Below are 11,823 nucleotides of genomic sequence, written 5' to 3' on the forward strand. Positions count from 1 at the left end.
CCAGTCCAACACGAAGGGTGATATCAGGGCGGTGCTGCTTTGACATTTAACGTGCGCCACACACAAGACAGAAGTCGCAGCACAGGCTTCATGTCTCACCCAGTCACATTATTCTGACACCGGACCAACCAGTCCGAGCACTAACCCCATAATGTCAGACGCCAGGCGGAGCAGCCACAAGATTGCCAATTTTTGAGTCACTTGAGAAAAAGTGACTATGTAATCGGTCAGTGTTAGTCTGTCCGGCCGGCCGTAGACACCACCTTAACGTTGGACTTTTCTCGGAAACTATCAAAGCGATCGGGCTCATATTTTGTTTAGTCGTGACCTCCAATGACCTCTACACTTTAACGATGGTTTCGTTGACCTTTGACCTTTTTCAAGGTCACAGGTCAGCGTCAAAGGAAAAATTAGACATTTTATATCTTTGACACAGTTCATCGGATGTGATTGAAACTTTGTAGGATTATTCTTTACATCAAAGTATTTACATCTGTAGCCTTTTACGAACGTTATCAGAAAAACAAGGGAGATAACTAGCCTTTTCTGTTCGGCAACACACAACTTAACGTTGGGCTTTTCTCGGAAACTATAAAAGTGACCGGGCTCAAATTTTATGTGAACGTGACTCATTGTGTTGTGAATAGCAATTTCTTCCTGTCCATCTGATGCCTCATATAATATTCAGAACTGCGAAAGTGACTCGATCGAGCGTTTGCTCTTCTTGTAAAGTCTTAGGTATGACCCGGCCGGGGTTCGAACCCACGACCTCCCGCTCACTGGGTGGACCGCCTTACCACTAGGCCACCGTGTTGCGGAGTTTGGCACAGTAAATAATGATCAAGAGGCTTGAAAACAAACAACAAACAAAGTCTGCTTTCTAACTTAGCCCGAACTGGTCATAGTTACGCAGATTTTTCTCTCCATTATTTCCTAGCCACGAAAGTAATGGCAACGGAAAGGACCTCACTCTGGTTAGGATTTTGAGAGTTACTTGGCCCTTAAAAGAACGGTGACTTCCGGTGTAGAATCGCAGAACATCAATAAATGTGACCATTTTGGTCTTAGTTAGGGTCCAGACTTCATTTCTTTCTAACTCTTTTTTCCAAACCTTTAAGTCCATAAGATTAAACCACACTGTCAAGTTCGCCCGCTCAAAATGTCCTTATGTAATATGACTATTGGGTTACGCCCCTTACTCGCCCAGTATCAATGCCAGTTAGATAGTTCTGCCTCCGAAAGCGGCTTATGGCTGCCTAAATGGCGGGGTAAAAACGGTCATACACGTAAAAATCCACTCGTACAAAAAACACGAGTGTACGTGGGAGTTCCAGCCCACAAACGCAGAAGAAGAAGAAGAAGAAGATAGATCTGGGGTTCAATATGATGTCAGTATATCCAAGCACAAGAAAATTGGTTGATTAAAATCAACATGGCCGAAGCAATGTTTTCATAAAAGAAGCGGTAGTGTACGGGCACATGTTGTATTTGGGTTACACGTGTTGCAGAGTATTTGAAAATACCTAGGCATAAAAACATGCACAGAAGAGTGATAAGTCCCTGTTGTGAATATAGTCAAGTGGATAAATTGATTACTTATGTATCACACTAGTTTTACTGCTACAGCAGTCCCTCTCATGAACGGACACCCTAGGGCCAGTGCAAACCTGTCCGTACATTGCAGGTGGCCGGTCACGGGAGAGGCCCTCCCCCCATCACACACACTCAGAGACACTGACGGACTGAGTGAGTTTTTGCTACTGGTGAACGAGCTCTTCTTGTACTAAAACAGTAAGGTCCAACTACTACAACGTATAACTGAAAGGAAAAAAAACTGTCCTGTAAAAATGACGTTAAATGAACGGTGTCAGAAAAAGAGAGATAAAAGAAATCCTCAAATTCCTAAGGATACAGGCACCCCATGAAAGCAGCCACAAACACACACTTTGCAAAAATATGAATTGAAAACCTACATGTCGTACTTTCTTTTTTTCTCGAGAGAGAGAAAAAGATTGAGAGAGAGACAGATACTCACACAGACACGAAGACACGAAGGCAGAGCGAGGGAGAGACGGAGAGAGTTGCATGGAGTGTACGTGACAGACAGTGTGTGTTGCTATAAACAGACAGACGAGGTGCAGCTCATTTCCGAAACAGCGGAATTGGGACAACAATGATACTGTTTGAATTTAAAAAAAAAGCGCAGCTCATTTCCGGAACAGCACAGATAACAAAGTTGGTTACAACTGATCTCGTGAGAACGGTAACAAACGACTCATGTCACCTCTCCGAACGCATTGCAATAGATGTCCGGCCATCAATAACTTGCGCCAAACCATCAAAGACGAACTGATAATGAATATTGTCATCATTTTCACGAGTTTTCATTCACAAACACCTGGTAAATAAATCTCATGTTCCTTATGCAATAACTCGAGGTGGTGAATGGGTTTGAGCTTTCATGTGAAACGTGGATTGTCAAAGTAAAAGCCAATCAGGCTGATTGTTTAATGTGTGGAACCATCGCGGCTTTGGATTTGTGTTTCCGAGGACAACGATTGTAAGCATTCACTCTCAAAGACCCAATCAATGTTGATAATTACCGCGGCGACTCATGGTCAATTTGCAACTTATCTCTGTAATCGCAAAATCCACAACGAAAAGTTATAAACACTAAAAAGAAAAGAAATATGCTCAACACTTACTGAATTCACAGGTATGATCGCAGCTCTGTACATTTTCAGACTGGAAGAAAAGCGTCAACAAGCTACGTTTGACGTCACATACAAGTTTGACACGTGTGTTATCTCGTGCTACTGTGACCATGCTTTGTGGCCCGGAGTTGGATTCTAAAAATTCGTCTCCCTGTTGTTTATTGTGCATTTTGTTGCACAACCAAATTGATGACAAAAACGATGTTTGGTAGCTTGTTGTCAGACCAGCACTTTGTTGTTGGTCCTCGGGGAGCATATCGCCTTTTGTCTCATGTTTATCAACCGCGGCCTTCGGCCTTGGTCGATAAAGATGAAACAAAAGACGATATGGTCCCCTTGGACCAACAAAAAAGCTGGTCTGTCAACAAGCCACCAAACATCTTATAATATCTAGATTTGTGCCCCATGCCAGAGGTAGAATTAATGGACATTCTCTCCCGATTCTTTATATAAATTAACACTGGCCGGAAAGCGAACTTCTTCTTCTTTGTTCATGGGCTTAGACTCCCACGTTCACTCATGTTTTTAGCACGAGTGGATTTTTACATGTATGACCGTTTTTACCCCGCCATTCAGGCAGCATCCGCCGATTTCGGGGGAGGCATGCTGGGTATTTTCGGGTTTCTATAACCCACCGAACTCTGACATGGATTACAGGATCTTTTCCGTGCGCACTTGGTCTTGTGCTTGCGTGTACATAAACCGTTTTCTGTTTTAGTTAAACAAATATATATGGGACGTGGTCATACTTTGATCCTACATGGACGTAACATCACTGCATGGGTCGACATCAATGAGTTTTGAAAAGAGCTATTTGGGTGAATCGTGCATGACGTCGGAGACAGTGCAAAAACAACAGAAAACAACAACGATTCTATCTAAAAACTAAAGCTAGATTATTTTTGAAGCTCTTTGCTAAATGATAACGCATTAATTGGACAAACCGCAGTAACTACTGGTTCAACTGGTAACACAGCATGATTTTGAACATCACTCAAATACGATGAAATTGCTTGTTTCGAATATTTGAAGATCTGCGAGCTCATACAGGTTGTGGTTTCTGCACAGAACCAGAGATAGGATCTCCATGTCATGTCACATTGTCGGAAATTCAGCTTCCATCTTGTCAGGGATGCTGTTTGGCATCGAGAATCGGAAAAACGCTCCATCTTGTCAGGGATGCTGTTTGGCATCGAGAATCGGAAAAACGCTCCATCTTGTCAGGGATGCTGTTTGGCATCGAGAATCGGAAAAACGCTCCATCTTGTCAGGGATGCTGTTTGGCATCGAGAATCGGAAAAACGCTCTTTCACATCACCGACAACATTGCCGTCATTTCAGCACACAACCAAACTTTTTTTGATGATGGGGGAAAAGGTGATGCCAGAGACTGACATACAAGTTTACGAATATTGTCCTAACTTTGATGGCCATTTAGCCAAACTTGGTAAAGAAAATGGATCGTAGCAACATCCCTGCGTTCTACACTAATCGCAATAAAAAACTAAACACATACATTTAGCTGTAGAACTTTGTGATGCGGCCAGTTATAGTAAAACCAAGTATATTGCCAGAAAGTTAATTTATTCCCCTTCCGTTTGAAACAAAGTTTCATTTTTCATCAGTTAGTTTCCATGCAGTGTACCGGAGACTGGCAATATACTTGGTTTGCTCACTAAAGCTGACACTGTTTTCAACCAAGTATTCTGATAAGGCGCTTTATAAATGCCCGTTATTATTTATTATTATGACTGGCCGCATCACAAAGTTCTACAGCTAAATGTATATATTTAGGTTTTTTTTATTGCGATTAGTGTAGTTCCACCTATATTGTTCATCCTTCGTTCTTCAAGATGTCCACAGACGCATGCTTTGCTTGCGTGTCTCATCTGATGTGTGCGGAGGTCGCTCTTGAGGCCTATCCGGGCCAGGAATCCTCACCCACATGTAGAGCACACATGAGAAGGTTCTGCTGCTGTGGTACTAGCAGCTCTGGCTTTGCGGAGTGTACGCTTTCTAACTGTACACGATCTGCAAATGACCAGTCCAACTCCGTTAATGTCGTTTATGGGATGGTGGCCACTGTGCTGACATTCAGCATTCTCTGTGGATATTCCTTCACGCGCGCTATGGGCGTTACGTTGGCAGGGAAGCACTGGCCAAGTGCTTTATAGAATGCCTTTATATATTTGATATTGAATCAGATCATCAGTTCTCTTGTTTGGAAGTCGGTGTAAGTTGTATTCACAGTTTGTTTTGCTGGATTGTTTCTCTCTATCTGCAGCTTGCTACTGTCCATCTTGAGCTGCGTTTTTTGTCTTTATTTGACGTCACTGATGTCACGAAAATAAAATAAAAACAGTGATTTGTGCATCATAGCCGTAACTTTCTCGCCAGATGAGCTCTCCGAGAGCGAACCGGTAGAGATATTCCTTAGCCATGGTTTCTCGCATGTCAAGCAGACCGACTTCGTCCTTTAAAAAAAGACGTCCTTTCGCCATCGTCCTCTTGCATGTATGCATCCGTGATTGTACGTGTCATATGCAGGGGTCTACCTGACTGGAAGATTATGCGAATCGACAACACAGTTTAACAAAAAATTAATATAAAAAAGGGCGTCCTTTAGTCATCCTTCTCCTTCACGACTGCTCCCGTGATTGTATCATACGTGGAGGTCTAGCAAACTGGTAGACAATGCCAATCGACAAAACAGTTTCAACAAAAATTGAATACATAAAATGGGCGCCATTTCCATTGTTTTCTCCTATAGCTATATATTTCACTCCAGAAATGTCTTTCTGTCTCAGTGCGAACTTTTTCATTTACCACTCTAAGCCTTCCCGTAGCCATAGTGCCTCTCCAGTTTTGAGGTACCGCCCAGACCTGGAGCCCCGCCTGAAGCGAGGGACGTCGTGGAAGCGGGTCTTCCATTGGGGTTCATGGAGACTCCCTTGGACTCTTCGTTCGCCACCTTTCCGGAGACCGTGGAAGGCCCCATGGGGTTCATCGACACTTTGTCCCCCCCTTCCCCGTCCGAGGTGAAGCCCGACGACGCTGACGTCATATTGCGCGTGTTAGTGGCCTCAGAGATGTAATTCTGCGCCTTCTTCCTCCTCTCCTTCAGGGAATTTTTCGTCAGGATGTTCTTCAGGGTCGTCCGGAACCTGGCTCCGCTGACGCAGTAGAGGAAGAAGTTGGCGCACCTGTTGACGTAGAGAAGGTAGAAGACGATGGCAAAGATGAGGCTGCTTTGACCTCGACCTTCCGGGGTGTCCTCGAAGAGGCTGAACGTCTGGTCGACCACCACGTAGAGGGAAAAGGGGAGGGTGCAGACCACGATCGTCGCCGAGTCGATGATGAGCATCATCGAGAGTTGCCTGCTTTTGGAAGACATCTTACCTCCCTTGCCCCCTCCGGCGGTTTTGGCCCCTTCGCCCATGTCCTTGCTGTCTTCGGACCGCTTGACGTGCACCGTGATGATGATGTTGCCGATGATGATGACGATGAAGGCGACGAGGAGGAAAACGTTGTGGATGTAGGGCCAGTACTCGGTGTAGAAGATGGCATAGGTGGGGTCAGACGTCAGGTCGACGTCGCAGAGAAACGCCGTGACCTCGATGCTGGACACGCGTGTGCCGTATATGAAATGACCCACCTGGAAAACAAGAGAGACACCGATTTGAAACCAGGGGTGGACCCAGTGGGTGGTGGGGTGCACAGGGGGCACGTGCACCCCCTACATCTTAAAAAAAAAACGAAAAATGGTTTTGTTATACTTTGGAACCTGGTAAGACGATTCCGTGGCAGTTTCTATATAAGCTCAGATGGCACAAGATAGCACCATTTTGTTACTTCGGAAGCACGCTCAGAAAGTTACAGCATGGTTTGCCTGGATGGGTTTTTTCAAAAACCGTACACCATGTTTTACCTTATATCAAAGCAGAAAAACAATAGTGACTGTGCCTGAGAACGATAAATAAAAATACAAAAAAATACTGTCCTAACGTGTCAATGAAGAATACGGAACGAATAACTGCAACGTTTTAACCCTAGGGTCTTCTTCGGGCACACAAACAAACAAAGTAGCAAAAGGAAAAAGACAGAAAATAGAACAGAAAGAAGAACTATACAAATGTAACGATTATATGTAAATAAAAAAATTAGAGACCGGCACGGTTGGCCTAGTGGTATGGCGTCCGCCCCGTGATCGGGAGGTCGTGGGTTCGAACCCCGGCCGGGTCATACCTAAGACTTTAAAATTGGCAATCTAGTGGCTGCTCCGCCTGGCGTCTGGCATTATGGGGTTAGTGCTAGGACTGGTTGGTCCGGTGTCAGAATAATGTGACTGGGTGAGACATGAAGCCTGTGCTGCGACTTCTGTCTTGTGTGTGGCGCACGTTATTATGTCAAAGCAGCACCGCCCTGATATGGCCCTTCGTGGTCGGCTGGGCGTTAAGCAAACAAACAAACAAAAAAAATGTAAATTAAAAATGACGCTTTTGACCGTATACGTAACATAAATTGCAGTCAAAGAGTGTAGCAAAATAAACAGATAAACAACCACTTTCTCTTTGGCTCCTTGCTTTGTACCATCCTGAAGAAGGCAGCGACAAGCTGTCGAAATAGTGATTAAGTGTGTACCAATTTTGGTTACTTTTGTGTTCTCACTTTGTTAAAACCATTTTTCTCTTTGCATGCGTGCGACAAGCACAAAAGTGTTCCCACCTTCAAAAGCTCGAGAAAGAAGAGACAGAGGCTGACGATCTTGGCTCTCTTCACCGTGCACAGCGTCGGGGCCTTCAGGGGGAACTGGATTGCCAGGGACCGTTCTGTTGTCATGGCAACGGTCAGCAGGACCCCCATGTCGCTGCTTCCCCACCCAAAGATGTTGAAGAACGCACACATCGGGTGAGCGTCGCGCACATTGTCAAATATCTGTTTAAAAACAAGCGAGAAGGTAATTAACTGTCACCTGGGATACTTCAGCGAGATTATTGGTTATAATTTATAAGAATCGTTTTTTTTAATACATTTATTCTAATGTTAATATAATCTTTTAGTCTTCCGTTTGTCTTCGTGTTTATGCTCCACCAATGTAATTTCTCAGATTGAGAAAATAGATTCTAATCTGATTTGATTTGATTTTTTGTCAACTTCCTTTTGAAGTGGTATATTGTTTTGAGAAGAAAATCGTGCTGTTTTATTCCTTTATGATTTTCTTTTTTCGCTTGACACAAAAAGTAATGTAAGTATCATAACGTAAACTTTTAATTTTGATTAAGGGGTTAAGAATATGTTATGCCGAACTAAAGGAGTTTTTGAATCACCTGAGTAATCGGTGAGTCGTAGTAATGAGCAGAGTCCGTCCCGTATGGGTGGCCGGCCGGCCGTGAACAATAAGCTTTAACGTTGAGGCTATCTCGGATGTTTTTGAAGTTAGGGTTTTGGAACTTTGACCATTTCTAGGGTTTGATGATCTCCCAACATACGTTTGTTGTTGTTAATTAATATACGCAAGTGATTTCACTCTTTATCTGCACGTTAAATCTAATTCTTTGATTTGCTAACAAAACGACAAGTCTTAAATAATCACTACTTTTTCGCTGTCACGGCAATATTCACACGTACTCCAACATAATGGTAGATAAATACTAACAGGAGAAAAGTTTTTGAGTAAAAAGTGGTTCGGAAGATTTTAGAAATTAAAAGTTGATTCTCTAACATCATGACAATCTCGAGAAAAAACCCACACACACCAAAACGACTTTTTTTTCAGTCAGAGAAATATTTATACGTAACACTATCTGTTATAACTCACATGAGGAAAATTGACGTACAGGTAGTGTGCGGGGAGGGATACAACGAGACTAAACATGTCGAAGAGAGAGCTGACGCTCATGTAGAATGACGTTGACATGCGACGAAAGTCTTTGCTCTGCATCACCATGATCACCAGCACGTTCGTCACGCTACCGATGGAGAACAGAAAGGGTGGAACCCAGAAGTTTATACTGCTCGCTACCCTTTGCGCCGCCACTGTTTCTGACGTCATGGAACTGTTGAAAGAGCTGTTCAGTGACGTCACTAATGGACTCGGCGATGACGACATGTTGGTGACGTTGTATGCGTAGTCGCCGTAGAGGGTCGATGTTAGAGTGTCGTTGAGCGTGGCAATGAGACTGGTGCCGGTGACGTTCAATGTCGACATGACGTCACTGGTACTCGTGATTAGTGAGCTAATGGTCGTGGCGTCGACTGAGGATATCACGTCATCGATGAAAGTCGTGTTAGGATTCTCAGCACTTGTGACGTTTCGAGACACAAAGTCTTTCAAAGTGGCGTTTGTGGTAGACAACACGTCACTTAATGTGCTGTTCGTCACAGACATGACGTCGGTCGTGGTTTCGTTTCCTGCCATCGAAACGTCAATGTCAGAAATAGATAGACGTAGCGTGGTTAAGATTCATGCACGTAAAGCTCTCTCTCTCTCAGAATGTGTTTCCTGAAGTCAATAGTCGCCCCATTCTGTCAACTCCTGCAAAGAGATTTAAAGGCAATTTTAGCAGAGTGGCGGTTCACCGTATAGAAGGGGAGAAACATGTGATATCAATCGATTATACGACTGAACAAAGGAAGGCAAAAAACTAAACTAACACAGAGAATAGCAAATAAATACGAGGAAGAGAAAATAGGAAGAGTGTGACTTAGTTGGAAGAAAAGGGAATCTAAACCAGTTACAGAAGAAAAATAACAAGAAAACAAACAAGCAACCAAACAAGCAAACACAAATATAAAACCACACACACAAAAAGGCAGAAAGAAAAAAAAACAGGAAAAAAAACCCAGGACAGAAATAAATAATGTATCTTTTATGTAAGATGTTACGCAGTCAAACTACTTGCAAAGTCAGTCAGCACTGTGCAAAAAAAAAGAACTCAAAACACCACGGCCTGCGCTGCAATGTTCAACACTCGCTTAGACAATCTCTGCCCCGGTCATTTCCGAAATGTGCGGGGCTTTTATACCAAAACACAGTCGGTTGGAAAACATTTATTTGATCTTACGCCAATCAGTGGTTGAGTGGACAGAATCTTGCAGGAATTATTCTCTCTGGCTTCTTATCATTTAACTACTGTCAACTAATATTCAGCCTGATGCGTTTTCATTACGAATGCCCCTTGCGTCGTCTTGATATGAACGTTATTATTACGAATGTATTGTCGTTGTTTAGTATTGGCGATGCTATCTCTGTCTCCACCTGTCTCTCTCAGCCCCCCCCCCCCCCACCTGCTCTTCTTTTACCTGGATTCTTGATGAACTGTTTGGCTTGATTGATTGTATCGTTTTTGCTTGGTGTGCTTTCATTGAGATCTGTATCTCTCAAGTCTTCTTCCTTTCCCTGTATATGCGGGTCTTAATTCTTTTTACACTGCACGCAATAAAACACACACACACACGTACACACACACGCACGCACGCACGAACGCACGCACGCACACACGCACAAACACACACACACACGCACACACACATACCTAAAGTGTGGATGGTTACCTAAGAGGCGGCACTGGGTGTAGTGCCTTTCTAGTGCACTTGCACTACAACAGCACTGGGTGCAGTACTCGCTCCGGCATCGAAGAATTTTGCACTAAAAAATGCACAAAATTTGACCTATTTCGTCGCCTATAGAGGACGGAAAGAATGTCATTTTGAACATTGTTATGACATTCTTTCCGTCAAAAAAGTCAATTTAACGGTGTTAAATGAAGCGACCATCCACACAATTAGGTTGCCATCCAGAGTTTAGGTTGCCATCCACGTGTGGATGGTTGCCTTATGGTGATTTAGGCAACCAAACCTGTGGAAACGGGGGTACACACACACACACACACACACACACACACACACACACACACACACACACACACACACACACACACACACACACACACACACACGCACACGCAGATCTTCCAAACTACAAGGTCTGCATCGTTCAACTTATAACCGAGTCTCCTCAGGAAACCTTACGTCTGGAAGACGCGTGGGGGGTTGGGGGGGGTGATATCTTTAACATTTTGTTCTGCAGCAGGCCATGGAAACTTACCGTTGGAATTATTCCTTCGTATTTGCTTAAACTTCAATAACGGATAAAAAATAAAAAATAAAAAAAGGCACGGGTAAATAGGGTGAATGAGAATCTGAAATATGATTTTCTTTTTTAGGTTAAGGTTTTACCTAGCTACAGCAGTCTATAAAATACACACTCGTGCTGACTGCTAAGATTGGCGTCACTTTTGACAGCTAAATGTTTCGAAGACAAAGAACAAGGTACAAATATTTACTGACACAAAGAACCCACAGAAAACCGATAGTTTGATAGTATGCAGAAGTGTCTGTCTCCAAGTGAAAGAAACAGACAAAACGAATGTGCAAATATGTGACCCTCCACCACGAAATGAGTCGCATGTCACCTCGCGCGGTTCTGCGCTAGGCTCAATATAAGTCCGGGGAGTGTCTTGTAACAGTGTGAGGGTCACCTTAGTCACAGGCTTATAACTCAAACAGTTTTCGCTCTTTTCTAAAACGGGTTTCACCACTGGATAGAGCATAAAAAACTCTTTAGGAAAATGTAAAAATATGAAAATCATGCAAAGGTGACATGCGACTCATTTCGTGGTGGAGGGTCACATATAGACTAAACAAATTAAGCAAACATGTATATTTCTTGCGCAAAGATGCCTACCGACACAAACTGACAGACAGGCAGGAAGAAAACACAGACAAAGACACAGACACACACAGACAAAGACACAGACACACACAGACAAAGACACAGACACACACAGACAAAGACACACACAGACACTAAGACACAGACACACACAGACACTAAGACACAGACAGACACTAAGACACAGACACACACAGACACTAAGACACAGACACACACAGACACTAAGACACAGACACACACAGACACTAAGACACAGACACACACAGACAAAGACACAGACACACACAAAGACACAGACAAAGACACAGACACACACAGACAAAGACACAGACACACACAGACAAAGACACAGACACACACAGACACTAAGAC

General features: G+C 43.5%; 1 protein-coding gene across 1 annotated transcript; it reads right to left on the reverse strand.

Annotated features, from left to right (window-relative positions):
* Positions 1 to 4,289: 4,289 nt before the first annotated feature.
* On the reverse strand, positions 4,290 to 7,627 carry LOC138978696 (alpha-1A adrenergic receptor-like). The gene is made up of 2 exons (XM_070351485.1): positions 7,440 to 7,627; positions 4,290 to 6,369 (listed from the first exon to the last, which is right to left on the reverse strand). The coding sequence occupies exons 1-2, from the start codon at positions 7,617 to 7,619 to the stop codon at positions 5,545 to 5,547; spliced, it is 1,005 nt and encodes a 334-aa protein (XP_070207586.1). The 5' UTR covers positions 7,620 to 7,627; the 3' UTR covers positions 4,290 to 5,544.
* Positions 7,628 to 11,823: the final 4,196 nt, after the last annotated feature.

The sequence above is a fragment of the Littorina saxatilis genome, linkage group LG10 (assembly GCF_037325665.1).
Source record: "Littorina saxatilis isolate snail1 linkage group LG10, US_GU_Lsax_2.0, whole genome shotgun sequence".
NCBI classification, from domain to species: domain Eukaryota; kingdom Metazoa; phylum Mollusca; class Gastropoda; order Littorinimorpha; family Littorinidae; genus Littorina; species Littorina saxatilis.

Coding starts and splice junctions, on each gene's coding strand:
- LOC138978696 (XM_070351485.1), bottom strand. CDS start 7,619: ATGTGTGCGTTCTTCAACATCTTTGGGTGGGGAAGCAGCGACATGGGG. Junction 6,370..7,439: donor TCTTTCTCGAGCTTTTGAAG/GTGGGAACACTT, acceptor CTTGTTTTCCAG/GTGGGTCATTTCATATACGG.